General features: G+C 40.1%; 1 protein-coding gene across 2 annotated transcripts in view; it reads left to right on the top strand.

Moving 5' to 3' along the window:
• Window positions 1-4,783: 4,783 nt before the first annotated feature.
• The window catches only part of LOC102267400 (cytochrome P450 2J2), a 31,791-nt gene continuing 20,894 nt past the window's right edge, over window positions 4,784-15,680 (top strand). For both annotated transcript variants that reach the window (XM_070364676.1, XM_070364685.1), the window contains exons 1-5: window positions 4,784-5,001; window positions 9,440-9,602; window positions 12,107-12,256; window positions 12,644-12,804; window positions 15,023-15,199. In XM_070364676.1, coding sequence (XP_070220777.1) covers window positions 4,792-5,001; window positions 9,440-9,602; window positions 12,107-12,256; window positions 12,644-12,804; window positions 15,023-15,199 — 861 coding nt within the window. In that variant the 5' untranslated portion in view covers window positions 4,784-4,791. The remainder of the gene's footprint in view (window positions 5,002-9,439; window positions 9,603-12,106; window positions 12,257-12,643; window positions 12,805-15,022; window positions 15,200-15,680) is intronic.

Here is a 15,680-nt window from a genome sequence, read left to right on the forward strand (position 1 = left end):
ATCTATTGATAGAATCATATATTTTTCTTTAGCCTGTTGATGTGATGGAGATACAATAATTGAATTTCAAATATGGAGTCCACTTTGCATGTCTAGCAGAAAATCCCTCTTGATCATGGTGTATACTGTTTCGTATACATCTCTGGATCTGATTTACCAACACCAGTTTAAAGATTTTTGCAACTATGTTCACAAGAAATACTGATTTTCCTTCTCCTGATGTCTTTGATTTTTTTTTTTTTTTTAGTGTAATGCTAGTCTCAAGGACTGAATTATAAAGTATTTTCTATGCTTTGATTTTATAGAATAGATTGTAGCAACTTACTGTAATTTGCTTCTTAAAGTTTAGTACAATATATCTTTGCAAGTTTCTGGATCTGTGTTTTCACTTTTGTGCATTTATTAATGACTTATTTTTTTCTTTAATAGATACAAGCCTATTGAGATCTCTTGTTCTCCTTATGTGAGTTTTTGCAGATTGTGTCATTCAGTGAGTTGGCCCACTTCATCTGTGTTTTCAAATTTGTGGGCATAGAGTTATTCATAACATTTCTTTCTTATAATGTCCATGAGATGAATAGTGATGGCACTTGTTCATTTATGATAATAATTAACACCCTATTTTCTTAGATAAGTTGGCTAGACATTTGCCAATTTAAAAAAAATTTTTTTAACTTTTGCTTTTGTTCATTTTTCTATTGTTTTCCTATTTTCAGTTTGATTTAATGCTGCACTGATTTTTATTATTTATCTTCTTGTCCTTCCTTTGGATTTAATTTTCTGCTCTTTTTCTAGAATCTAGAAAGTCAGATTTTTTATTTTAGTCTTCTCTTCTTTCTAATATATGCATTCAATGGTATAAATTTTCCTCAAATCACTGTTTTCACTGTGTCCACACATATTGATAAGCTTTATTTTCATTTGTTCAAAGATATTTTTTATTTTTTGGAGATTTCTTCTTTGAGCCATGTTTATTTCTGTGTGTTATTCAATAGTCAGGTAGTTTGAAGTTTTCTACCTCCTATTCCTTTATTGATTTCTAGTTAATTCTGTTTTGTTATGAAAGCAAAATTTGTGTGATTTCTATATTTATATTTAATAAAGTATGTTTGATATTAGAATGTGGCCTATTTGTTGAATGTTGTACATGAGCTTGAGAAGAATATGCATGCTGCTCTTGCTGGATGATAAGTTCTATGCATATAAGTTGGATCCAGGTAATTGATAATGCTGCATGGTTCAACTTTGCTTTTATTTGTTTTCTGCCTCTTGTTCTGTCCATTGGTAGTAGAGGGATATTCAAGTCTCTAATTATAATGGTAAAGTCATCTAATTTTCCCTGCAGTTCCGTCAGTTTGCCTGCACATATTTTGAAGCTCCCTTATTAGGTGTAAACACATTATAGAACTGCTATGTCTTCTTGGAGAATTGACCCTTTATCATTATGTAATGCCCTTTTACAGTTAATTAATATTTTCTTTGCTCTGATATCAGCAATAAACAGTTACTCCAGTTTTCTTTTGATTGGTGTTAGCATGGTATATCGGAGAAAGCGATGGCACCCCACTCCAGTACTCTTGCCTGGAAAATCCCACGGACGGAGGAGCCTGGTTGGCTGCAGCCCATGGGGTTGCGAAGAGTCAGACACGACTGAGCGACTTCCCATTCACTTTTCACTTTCATGCATTGGAGAAGGAAATGGCAACCCACTCCAGTGTTCTTGCCTGGAGAATCCCAGGGATGGGGAAGCCTGGTTGGCTGTCGTCTAGGGGGTCACACAGAGTCGGACACGACTGAAGCGACTTAGCAGCAGCAGCAGCATGGTATATCTTCCTCCAACCCTTTAATTTCAATCTATTTGTGTCTCCATATTTAAAGTCAGTTTGTCCTAGATAATGTATAGTTAGGTTTGTGTGTGTGTGTGTGTAATCAAAAACAAATAACAAGAGATCTACCTGGTTTATAAAATGTTAAGTGTACAGTAAACCACCAGTTCTTGGGTCCCGTGGTGTAATGATTAGTGCTCTGGACTCTGAATCCAGCAATCCGGCTTCCCTGGTGGCTCAGATGGTAAACAATCTGCCTACAATGCAGGAGACACAAGTTCAATCCCTGAGTCAGGACGATGCCCTCGAGAAGGAAATGGCAGCCCACTCCAGTATCTTGCCTGGAGAATTCCATGGACAGAGGAGACTGATGGGCTAAAGTCCATAGAGTCGCAAAGAGCTGGATATGACTCTGGACATGCGGGATTAACACTTTCACTTTCAAGTGTATAGTACAGTAGTGTTAACTCTAAGCACTGTGTTTCACACATGAACTCTGGAAATTTTCCATCTCACATGGCTGGAACTCTCTTCCCATGGAACAGAAAATTTTCATTTTCTCCTTCCTCCAGTCCCAGGAAACCACTAGTGTGGGCAAATTGGGAGACTTGTGCACCATTGGTAAGAATGTAAAATGGTGCAGCCACTATAGAAAACAGTATGCTGCTGCTAAGTCGCTTCAGTCGTGTCCGACTCTGTGCGACCCCAGAGATGGCAGCCCACCAGGCTTCGCCGTCCCCAGGATTCTCCAGGCAAGAACACTGGAGTGGGTTGCCATTTCCTTCTCCAACGCCTGAAAGTGAAAAGTGACAGTGAAGTCGCTCAGTCGGGTCTGACTCTTTGCAACCCTGGACTACAGCCCACCAGGCTCCTCCGTCCATGGGATTTTCCAGGCAGGAGTACTGGAGTGGGGTGCCATCGCCTTCTCCACAGAAAACAGTATAGAGATTCTTTAAAATTAAAAATAGATCTCCCCTATGATCCACTAGTGTGATTACTGGACATTTATCCACAAGAATGGAAATCAGAATCTTGAAGAGATATTCTCATTTCACAGCACCATTATTCATAATAACCAAGAGGTGGATATAAGCTAAATGTCCTTTAATGAATGAATGGATAATGAAAATGTGGACTATACATACAATGAAATATTCTTCTGCCAATAAGAAGAAAGAAATATTTTCAAATTCTAGAAACAGATGAACCTTGAAAACTTTATGCTAAGTGAAATAAGCCAGCCACAGAAGGAAAAATATTACATGATTTCACTCCTCTCAGTTACCTTATAGACAGCTCATAGACAAAAATGTGAGGTGTCCAAGGTTGTTTTGACTATTCAGAGTCTTTGTGCTTGGGTCGGGAAGGTCCCCTGGAGAAGGAAATGGCAACCCACTCCAGTATTCATGCCTGGAAAATCCCATGGACCGAGGAGCCTGGTGGGCTACAGTCCATGGGATCACAAAAAGTCGGACACGACTGAGCGACTTCATTTCATTTTCTATTTCTGTAAAAAATGCCTTTAGGATTTTGATAAGAATTGTATTGACTAACATGAGCAATTTAATAATATTAAGTCTTTCAGTTTTGAACATGAGATATCTTTCCATATCTTCAGCTTCTTCAATTTTGCTGAGCAATATTTTATATTTTCAATGTATGAGTCCTTTGCCTTCTTGCTTAAGTTATTGCTAAGTATCTTGTTCTTTTTGATGCTGAGCTAATACTATCTCTGTGTGCAGATGACATTGTTTTAATGTGTGTGTGTGTGTGTAACTGTGCTCACTCATGTCTGACTCTTTGTGACCCCACGGACTGTAGCTGACTGTGCTCCTCTGTCCATGGACTTTTTCACGCAAGAATACAGGAATGGGTTGCCATTTCCTTCTCCAGGGGATCTTCCAGACCCAGTGATCGACCTGGGTCTCTTTGTGTCTTCTACATTGGCAGTCAATTCTTGACCACTGCACCAAATGGGAAACCCATATTAATATCTAGAAAACCCTAAAGATTACACATACACATAAACTGTTGGAAATAATAAATGAATTCAGCAAAGTCTCAGGATTCAACACCTACAAAAATAAATTGTGTTTCCATATTTTGATAATGAAGCATCTGCAAGGAGTCTTGGTCTTTATTTTAATGAACTCATAAACATTCTTTTAATTAATGTGTTCAGAATATTAATATTTAATGTGGTTATTGATTCAGATTATCTACCATAGTCATTACTGTTTTCTATTCATTGCATTTAAGTTTTGTTTCTTTTTTGTCTTTCACTCTTTTCCCTTTCTTCTTTGGTTTTAACTAAGCATTTTGTATAACTCCATTTTCTCTTCTGTCTTAGCACGTTGATTATATTTCTTTTCTAAAACTTCAGTTGTTGACTTATAGTTCACAGTATGCATTTCCAACTAATTCAAATCTAGCTTCAAATAGTACTACACTGCTTAATTCGAAGTTCAAGGACCTTAATGGAATGTTCCTAATCCCTTCCTTCTGCTCAGCCAACATTGCATCTTTCATGTCACTTATCTATATGATAAAAATCACCAAATTTCTCAACGTTAAGGCTGTGAATATTCTTTAGACAGAAATAAAAAAAACCTCCCAGCCTGGCCTTTTCTGACATCCAGGCAGGTTCTCCAGGGAATCCCATGCTTGACATCTAGTGGGTAGCAGACAGGCTGGGCTCCAGCCCAGAGAAGAACAGGCTCAGGTGGGAGAAAGTTGGAGAGAGGGGAGGAGGAGACAGGACCTGAGGAAAGGCAAGGAGGGGTAAGGTGGACCAGGTGCCACAGGGAGCCAGGGGTGGGGCTTAGGTGAGCGCTGGGGGAAGGGAAGAGCAGTGGTGGGAGGAGGGAAGGGCGGGGTGAGACGGTAGGATGGGGCGGGGCCTGGGAACCCGGCTGAGAGCTCGGAGGCACCGACCCTCACAGAAGAGAAACCAGACGTCGCAGTGATGCTGGAAGCCCTGAGCTCCCTGGCGACGGCCCTCTGGGCCGCGCTCCGTCCTGACACCGTCCTGCTGGGGACACTCGCCTTTCTCCTCTTTGTTGATTTCCTCAAAAGGCGGCATCCAAAGAACTACCCGCCGGGGCCCCCCGGCCTGCCCTTCGTAGGCAATTTGTTCCAGCTGGACCCTGAGAAGGCGCCCCTGGTCCTTCATCAGGTAGGAGCAGGCGAAAGTGTCAGGGCCACGTCTTCACCCTGACCTGCAGGACAAGGGCCATTCTGGGTACTGAGGACAGGAGACTGAGGGGGCTCTGAGGTTAAATCGGAAACACGGGTACACCCGACGTTGAACTTCTCTTTCCTTACCATCAACTGGAATGATTCCAGCTGTACTTTCTAGGGGTGAACTGCTGTTAACTGTTTACTATTTAAGAATCCCGCCTCCATGCGCTTTGGGGGAGGGAGGGGCTGCAGGTTTAATGTACGAAGCAAAACTTGCTTCTCAGTGCATCTAGCTGATGCAAAGAAGTGTAAATATTGAACTGTAGCACTCATCTGAAGTCTCATATCCTTCCAGGAGCTTGGTTATCTGCATAATTTCTCTCCTGTTAAGGATATTTGGATAGAGTATGGTTCAGAACGCCCTCTGCATTCTCAGTAAATGTTTTTGACTGACTAGGTGACCCTGTGTTTTCTCTTCAGTTTCTTTTATTTCTTTTATTACAGTTTCTTTTATTTTGAGGGTGACAGATATAATACATTTGTAAGTCATTTAGTTGTGTCTTGTTGCGTATTACTGGGACATTCAATTTATAGTATGATAATTTTGTCTTTTTAATAATTTTATCCTTGGTAGGGGGAGGAGGGATGCTATATTTCCCCTTTTGGAGGTTCCCTTTTCTAACTGTAAAATGAGGATATGTGTGTGTGTGTGCCTAGTAGCTCAGTCCTGCCTCTCTCTTTGTGACCCCATGAATGGTAGCCTGCAAGGGTCCTCTATCCATAGGATTTTTTCAAGCAAGAAAAGTGGAGTGGGTTGCCATTTCCTTCTCCAGGGGATCTCTCAGACCCAGGAATCGAGCCCGAGACTCCTGTGTCTCCTGCACTACAGGTGGATTCTTTACCTGCTGAGCAATCACCACCTAAATCCTCACCATTTTTCAACCACATTGCTTCCATCCCCACAAGGACAGAGCCCCTCACTTTCAGGATCCTCCATAAACAGTCCACTCTCACTAAAGTATTAATTTAAAAATGTCATTAAGTAGCATTAAGTGATATGATTAGAATATAAAATTTTCAAGCTAAAATGCTAGGATACTAAACCTGCACCTTTCTTTAAGAAATGTGTTTTTTAATTTCCAAGTATTGGAGGATTTTCTCTTTTCTTTCTGTTAATGATTTACAGTTGGCGTTCATTAGGATCAGAAGACATATACTATATGATTTCAAATTTGAACAAATGTGTAAAGGTTGGTTTTATGACCCATGATAGACACTTAAAAAAAAAAATTCTGCTGCTGCTGCTGTTTGGAGCGCCCTGTACTATATGTCATTAAGCTTGAAAAGATGAGTGTGTTCTTTGTGCTTCCATACCCTTGCTGACTTCTTATCTACTCATTCTATCAATTACTAGGAGAGGCGTGTTAAGTTTCCAGACATAATTAGAGGCTTATTTCTGCGTTTGGTCAGTTCTGGTAGTTCTACTTTATTTATTTGACAGCTCTTTAATTTGGCTCATGCATATTAAAATTGTTATGTCATCTTGGTGAATTGGCTCTTTAATTATTATACAATGTCATTCTTTATCCCTGATGATTGTCTTTGCCTGAACTTTATTTGATATAATATAGCCACGCCAGCTCTCTTTTGATTAGTATTTATGTAGCACATGCTTCTCCAGTTTTTCACTTTTGACCTACTTATATGATTATACTTGAAATGAGTTTTTATATATAACATATAAGTGGCTCATTGTTTCATTCTACCAATATCTTTTAATTGGTGAATCTAGATCATTTGTATGTTGTGTAATTTTTGTTGTGGAAACACTTAAGTCTGCCATTTTACTATTTATTTTCTATTTTTCACTTTGTTTTTTGTTCCTCTAGTTCTCCTTTCTCCTCTGGGTCACACGAATATTTTTTAAGAATTCCTTTTTAATTTATCCATAGTTTTTTTTTAGTACATCTCTTTATATTGTGCTCTAAGTGCTTGCTGTAAACCTTATGTGCTATGCAGTCAGTCAGTTCAGTCACTCAGTCGTGTCTAACTCTGCAACCCCATGGACTGCAGCATGCCAGGCTCCCCTGTCCATCACCAATCCCAGAGCTTGCTCAAACTCATGTCCGTTGAGTCAAAAACTAAGTGATTTGCCTAAGTTATTCAAAATTGATAATGGCCAAACAAGGACTTGAAACTTACATCTATCTGGTCTTTACTTATGCTACTTTTCATGATATAGGTAGCAGGTAATTGATTTTTCAGGGTTTCATTTAGCCAACAGGCATTTATGACGTACTTATCGAATGACAGCATAATACAAGAGAGTATGTGATGAAATGTGTGGTATAAATTTTTGATAACCAAGTGAGATGTCATTAAGTGGTTCACTGTGAATAGGAAACCTTGGGGATAACCTCTGTAGAATGCTGAAATAAATTTGAGTGAACTTGAACAGAATGGTAGGAGAGGGGTTGTGTGGAGTAAAGTGGACAGGAGATTTTTTAATTGGAGAAGTGACAGGAGCTGAAACAAAGTGAGAAGGCAGTGAAGAAACTGGCTTATCTGTTTGGCATGATGAGAACCTTCTTAATTTCCCATGCCCCATTTTCTAAACATTTTCTACAATAGCTGTCTGGCTTATTTTAGAATCATTTATGTGAATAAGAAAAAAATCTTACTGGACTATGATAGGGAAATGGTATCACTCTCTGGCCATTTCCCCTCTATTTCTTTGTCAATATCTTTCAAGAATTATTTGCTAAAATACACTCTAAATATATTAATAATAATACATAATTTTATTATTAAGTTTAGTGTTATGATTACTAACAGCAGAATCCTAATAATGAGATTTATAACAGCTCTCATTTTATACCTTTAGAAACTGAGACAGAGGGAAGTTATGTAGCTTAACCAAATATAACATGGAAAGTAAACAGTGGAAGCTGGATACAAAGCAATTTGTTGGCCTTCAAAATCCAAGTTCTTAAACACTCACCTTTTGACATTAAGACCTTCTTGGTCTAATTCTAGCACCTTTCCGACACTGTATCCCAGCTCCCTACCCAAGTGAGATGTATTCTCTGCGGGCACCTCTCCTAGCCCGGGACACACCCACACACCCTTCCTTAATTAGTGCTTCCTCCCTCTTCCTCTCCCTGCCCCATTACTCTCATTCTCAGTTTACTGCTGTCATATCCAGTAAACTCTAAGTTCTCCGTGCTATTTCAGCTTTATGTCTTTGTCCTTAAATCTCACAAATACCTACAGTCCCATATATTTTTGGCACTTTGGCTAAGTTATTTCTCCATGACTCATTTTCCTTACTAAAACATGACTAACATCATTACTGCCATAAGGTGGTGTGAGGGAAATGAGATAAAAGGTGAAAGGTGGTTAGCGTGGCACCCAGTGGGTGTGGCTGGCTGTGACCACCGGTGCCTTTCCCCTGTACGTCTTCCCTTTGCTCTTGTCCTGTCTGCCCCTTGAGCAAGTGCACCTGTGCTCCTTTGCTCACGGAGCCCATGCATTCCCCAGAGTCTAGAATGGCCGTCTGCCAGTATCAGAAAACAAACTGTCTTTCCCATTGTTGTCCTCTTTCTTCCTCACAGAAACTTTTTTCCCCTTTATTAGGGGTGTAGAGAGCACACTGCCCTGCTTGTGAGATTTTAGTTCCCCGTCCAGGATTAAACCTGTATCCATGGCACTAAAAGTCCAAGCCCTGACCACTCGACAGCCAGGGAATTACCCCGTCCCAGAAACTGTAAGGGAAGAATAATTTTCTCTCTCTTATAGCTGGGGAGCACAGGCTCCAAAAAAAATGAAACAACTTTCCCGAGATCTCACAGCTAGCCAGCCGTAGAGTTAACTTGGCTCCAGCTAGTGTGTTCTTGTCTATGACTGGCCCTAGCCCTGTAATGAATTTTTTGCCACCTAGAACCTGTTGAAGAAGGGGACACTGTCTTGTGGTTAAACAGATATGATTTACTATGAAGTCCATGCTTTCTACCCCAGACGTTCACTAAACACATCTCTGCCTTCTCTGGTGAGTCACATGGGCTGAATTCTCTCGCTTCACTAGAGTCTAAGATGCTTGAGGTTAGAGACCTTGCTTATTTTATTGTATCTTTATGCCTTATTCTCAGGATACATATGCTCACTCAATCCAAGTAAGGTGAACATATGGATGAGTATTTGTAATGAATGCCTGTGTCCTGTAGTAGATTAAACTGAAGTCTAGTTAGGACCAAGAAAAATGGAAACAGGCAGAAATATTTCCAACAGCCCAAGGCGTGCGTGCGCGCGCGCGCGCACACACACACACACACACAAATTCCCCTTAATATAGGCTGCCAAAGCTCCACATACCCTCCATTCCAGGACACACAGAGATGTGCATATGTAACTGTAACTTTTCTACTATTTTTCAGTTTGTGAAGAAATATGGGAATGTTTTTAGCTTGGATTTTGGTACAGTTCCTTCTGTTCTTATAACTGGATTGCCCTTAATTAAAGAAGTGCTTGTCCACCAAGGCCAAATCTTCTCCAACCGCCCTGTAGTGCCTCTCCAAGAGCACATCATAAACAACAAAGGTAAGCTGTTACACTGGTAAGTGTATGTTTGATATTCTTGTGGTCTGTGAAAGTGTCTCCAACAATCCCAGGAGCCAAGCTCCTCATAAGGAACCTGAGTGCCCGCGTTTCCCTGTTGAAGGCACCCCCTCAGGGCACCTGGCAGAGTCAGCTCTAATGTCAGGGATTTGGAGGAAGCGACATCACCTGCATGAACTCACTCTGGATGCTTTGATAAATAAGTATCCTCATCACTCAGTGATGTGATGTGTTGTTTAAGCAGAGAAAAGGCAATGCATCCTCAGGCTCTCTTTCTGCTTTCCCGCTCAGATCTCTTCCCCTAGAAATCGGATGTGGATCAGCTTGTTCCTGTTGATTAAGTGATCCCTTCTTGCCTCCAGTTCCTTATGCTCTATTTTAAGGCTGTGCCCCAAAGGTATCTCAAGCCTTCTATCTATGTTAAAAGAGTTTGGCGTGAATACTTAGAATTGTCACTAAATAAACTTCCATTTTCAAAAATCTAAATGCAAAACTTAAATCTATACTTCTAACAAGACAGCATTTTTTTTTCAGGTATTTCTCAATCCCGCTTTGAAATAGTGCACCCATTATTTTGCATTCATTTACTCCATCATCTGCCGTGTGAACCTAGTAAGACTAGGCACCAGTGACAGAGTAGTGAGTAGAACGAAAAAATTCTTGATTTTTCTGTAAGCTACATGCGATTAAGAAAAACAGTATCAAGTAAGCTAATAATTTAAGTCCTCGGTGTTATGAAGTTAAGAGCAGGGTTCACTTAGTATGGGTATCGAATCTGGTCCTGAGACTCAGGAAAAGCTATTGTAAGTAAATGACAAGTAATCAAGTGAAGAAGCAATCCACTAGAGGGAATAGAATATGAAAAGTTTATGAGGTGGGAAGAAGGACAGTGAATTGAGGAATTGAAAGGTACCCAGTGTGGGAAGAACAGAGATTAAATGGAGATAATTAAATGAAGATGAAGATGCTAAGTTTGGCCAGAAAGAGTTCATGTTTAAGGATGTTGCTTTTATCCTAGTAACGACAGAGGATTCTGAATGGTTTAAGTAGAAAAAGAAATCATTGTATTTACATGCTACATTTTAAAGACTTCTCTAAGCTATAATGTCAAGAATGGAATAAAAGGAGTAGGAGACTACTGTAGCGTTTTAGGTGAGAGAGGGTGGTGGCCTGGATTAGGGAGTTATCAAGAAATGGCAGTTCAGTAGGCTAGACCAGGAGACTGACTGTGAAAATATATGGATTTAAGCTATTCAGGAGGCATATCCAATAGGATATGATGACCTAGACAGAGGGAGAATGAGGTAGACACCCAAATGAGTACGTAAAGGAAAGAAGGAGGATATGAAGAAGGAGAAGGTGTTGGCTGGCCTGGATGGGGAGTTGTATGGAGCAAGTCATGAATAAAATCATGAATATGCTGAGTATAAAGCCAAGAGAGTCAAGCAGACAATTGGTTACGTACCTGCAGCTGAGGCACAGATAGAGATGTTCACATCAGTAGATGTTATTTGAAATATTTGGAGCTGATGAGATTTCACAGAAATGGAAGATAAGGGTAAGAGAGAAGAGGGTTTGACCCAAGCTTGAAAAGGCCCATCATTTCAAAATTTGATAGGAGATAAGTTAACTGAAGGTATGATGATTTCTGTGAAGTCAGAGAATTAGCAGAAACGTCTGGAGAGTGTGGTGTCCTGGGCACCACTGGAAAAGAGTGTTTCAAGAAAAAAGCATCTCGTGCTGTTGACACATCAACATGAGGCTGAAAAGGATCCTGGACTGAACAGCAGGGAGGGCCACTTCACTAAGGTGGTGGAAGTGAAAGGGAGATAGTAGAAGGAGTGGAAGAGTGTATGGGAATGAAGAATTGAGAGGGTGGTGGTCTCACCTGTGTTATAAAATAAATGAAGTTCTCTGCACACCTCATGATGGATTTTTTATCCTTTGCCTGTGATTTTCTTTCTGCACACATTCACAATTCTTTGTTTTCTTGGGTGATTCATCTATTTTTTAAAGATATTTAAACTCTCTCCTTATGAGTTTTGATTTTGTCTAGTCCATTAGTGCATACTTAGTACGTAGCATAACAAATACTTAAATATAGTATGTGACAAGTAATCAGAGCATGGGCATCAGGGTCAGGCAGGCTTGAAAATGAATGCCTGTTTAACTGTTCCAACTGTGTAACCTTGTAGAATGTACTTTTATCTCCTGTGCCTTATTTTTCTCATCAAAAAATGGGGGGGCTGATTTTACACTAATGATTTAATCAGAGAGTATCTGTGAGTACTAAATCCCAGAATGCATTACAAATGCTAATGTGCACAGCACTGCAAGCAATCAGTAAATTCAAGCCATTATATTCTTGCTTAGGGACTATTTCTCTGATTAGTTTTCAAGTACCTTACAGCCCTTTTTCTTCCTTTCATCTGATACATCATGGGTCTTGTTGGCTTTTTTTCATAATCTTGGCCTTCTTTTCCCAGGCTTGATCATGTCCAGTGGCCAGTTATGGAAGGAACAAAGAAGGTTTGCCCTGACAACTCTTAGGAACTTTGGTTTAGGAAAGAAGAGCTTAGAGGAACGCATTCAGGAGGAGGCCTCCTACCTCATCCAGACGATAAGAGAGGAGAACGGTGAGCATGTCATAGGACAGGTGCAGGGACTGTGGCTCATACTTTCACTAACTAGATGTTCATCAGTGCCTACCTGCCTTTCCTGAGCCCAGAATTGTGTAGGGTGCTGAGGGGATGACAGGGAACAGCTAACCATGACCTGCCCTCATGTGGCTTGTGAAATAAGGAAAAGATTGGTATTAAACACATTATTGGTTTCAAATACTGGTCATCAGTTAGACTTGCCAGGCATTGACTGAATACTGATTAGACCCTGAGGGTGTCAGACCCGGGGTCACAGTCTCAGAGGTGGTTCTGTAGTCAGTGTGCCATACATCACACAGAGTAGCATCTCTGTAAAATAGAAGCAACCCTATCCGAAGGCTCCATTTCTTCTCCTGCCTCCAGGACAGCCTTTTGACCCTCACTTGACAATCAACAATGCCGTTTCCAATATTATTTGCTCCATCACCTTCGGGGAGCGCTTTGACTACCAGGATGATCAGTTCCAGGAACTGCTGAGGATGCTGGATGAGATATTAAATCTGCAGACGTCAATGTGCTGCCAGGTGAGGCAGTTGTCACTTGCTATCTTTCATAAAGACATTAGGCTGATGTCCATCACAGGTTAGATTGGGTCTTTCTTTCCTTTTTAACTAATGTAACCTTTTAAAATTGACTTCAGCACAAACCTGTTTGAAATCGATCTGTTGACTTTACTGTTTTTGATTCTTATTCTATTGTTCATGTGGACACATCCACTCCTTTCTCTTGCATATTCACCTGTTTGTAAAAATCCTTAAAGATTTCCACCTGTTGCACTATTTCCATGCCCATCCACACTTGTTATTACCAGTTTTCTAAATTTGTAGGATATGGATTTAAGGGATTCAACACTCACCCCATCCTTGGTAGTCCCTGCTGTCTCCTTTTGTCCTGCTAGGGTTTTAAGTCTGTCAAAAGCTCTGCTCATCTGCTTGGTCTCTTAGGCTCTTTTCTTTATTTGGAAGGTACTTCTAGGGGAAAATCAGCCCCAAGTCTTGAGGTAAATCCTTGTACACCTAAAGGACGATTTATTTGTAATCATTTTTAACAAGCAACACTGCCCGGAGTTTGATGGACCCATCTCACCCAAACTGATAAAGCAGTTAGCATGTTTCCTGGCACATTAAAGGAACATAATGAATATGAGCTACTAGGATTATTGTTGTCAGTATTACTTTTGAATAACATTCCTTATTGTCACTTCTAATCATGCTAAACCCCAGCCCCTGTTCAGTAATTCCGTTTTCTTCTGTCCTATTAAGACAGAACCTAGGAAGTTTGGGACCTCAGTGAGCATGTATTGACTATTCCCAGGGAAAAGAAATTCCGGGGAAGGTTGGATGAGTCAGGAGGCAGGGGGTAATATGCATTTTTTTAGAGACCCAAAATAGATCAGGCAGTTTACCCGACAATTTCACATACTTTATTTCAGTCAGTTTTTTTACAAAAATCCTTTAAAGATGAAATGGAGCATCCTAATGTGTGCAAGTAGATATGGGAATGCTTAAGCAAATCCACATAGTGACCCATTGGCTGTTGTTAAGTGTGGAATAGATCTCATGTAATTAATTGAGTAAGGAAAATAACTCTGGTGCCCCAATGGCAGTGGGTTACACTAAGTCCTTCAAATTACATCATCATCTTCATTATTGTCATTAATATCATTATTATTCCCAAAGCCTTATAGCTAGAAAGCGATAGAGCTAACAGTCAAAGGCATGTATGTTTCATTTTAAGTCTAGGCAATTTTCCATTATGTTGGGCTATCCGTTTTCTACCAGATATTTTTAGTGAAAATATATCCAAAATCCACTTAGTTTTAAAAATGTCTTATCCACATGAAGAATACATCATAATGCATAGATAGTCAAACATGCATCTATGTTGAACGTAACTAGCTACCTAGCTAGAAAGAGGTGTTTTATGCACACACAAAGATATATACACGCATAGTAGAGAAAAATGCCATGAAAAAATAATAAAAGGAAGTAGGGGGATGGGAAGAGGTTCCAGAAGTACTGCATTATAGAATTATCAGGTAAGATATCTCCAAGCAAGTGACACTTGAGCCTACCTGAATGAAACCAAGGCTAGAGTTATACAATTTCCAGAGGAAGACCAATCTTCATTGAAGGAATAGTGAATGGAAAAACTAAATGTTGTCATTCTTGACGTTGTCACAGAGACCAACGGAGCTGGACTAGAAAGACCAAGAGAGAGTAAGATGGCAGCGAGTGATAGCAGAAGAGGGGACAGGAGGGTGAGAGGCCAGCTCATGTGGAGCTCCAGGCCAGGAGAATGATGTAGAATTTCTCTAAATGTCATGGAAAGTCATTGGAGGATTGAAAGATAAATAGTGAAATGATCTGATTAAATTGTTAAATGATCTCTCTGGCAGCTCAGTGGAAATTAGACTGGGAAGGGGGTTGAGGACAGAATCAGGGAAATTGCTGGGAGGCCTTAAAGCACCTAGGTAAGAAATATTGGGGCTTTGTCCTAGAATGACAAACACATGGAGTACTGAGAAGTGGTCTGAAAATGGTTCTATTTTGGATGGAGTGCTGAAATGCTTTGCCAGAGGGGAAAGAAGAGGGGTGTGACAGAGAAGATGAGACAAGGGTGATTCCAAGGGTTGAGTGTTAGCAAAAAAAAATACATATAGAAATACAATGGTTTCTTTGTCTTCAAAAGTAGAAATCTGGTACCCACTTGTCTCTAAGACTGTTTTGTTTTCTCCATCAGCTCTACAATGTTTTTCCAAGGATAATGAATTTCCTTCCGGGTCCGCACCAAGCACTCTTTAGTAATATGGAGAAACTGAAAATGTTTGTTGCCCGTATGATTGAAAACCACAAGAGAGACTGGAATCCTGCTGAAGCAAGAGACTTCATTGATGCTTATCTCCAGGAAATAGAAAAGGTTAGGGAACCTGAGTATTTTCCTGAGTAGTGTTCTTAGAGAGCAAATGAGGCAATTCTGATATCTTATTGCTGCTATAAGAAATCACCACAAACTTGGTACTTAAGACAACCAACATTTATCAAGTCAAGGTTGGGCAGGGCTGGCTCTTTCCAGTCTTTAGGGCAGAATCCATTGACGGGATTTTTCAGAGTCTAGAAGCTACCTGTACCCCTCAACTTATGCCCCTTTCCTCCATCTTCAGAACCATCAATGTAGCTTCTTCTCTTGCACCATCCTCACGTATTCTCTCAATGTGCAACTTGCCTCCTCTTACAGAGACTCTTCTGATTATAATGGGTTCACTAAGATAATCCATATCAAAATCATTAATTTCATCATATCTACAAAATTATATCTGTCAAAAATTATTTACCAGTTCCAGAGATGAGACATGAACATCTTTGTGAGTCATTATTCAGCCTACCAGAGGGTTGGAAAA

The sequence above is a fragment of the Bos mutus genome, chromosome 3, assembly GCF_027580195.1.
Source record: "Bos mutus isolate GX-2022 chromosome 3, NWIPB_WYAK_1.1, whole genome shotgun sequence".
Lineage (NCBI taxonomy): Eukaryota > Metazoa > Chordata > Mammalia > Artiodactyla > Bovidae > Bos > Bos mutus.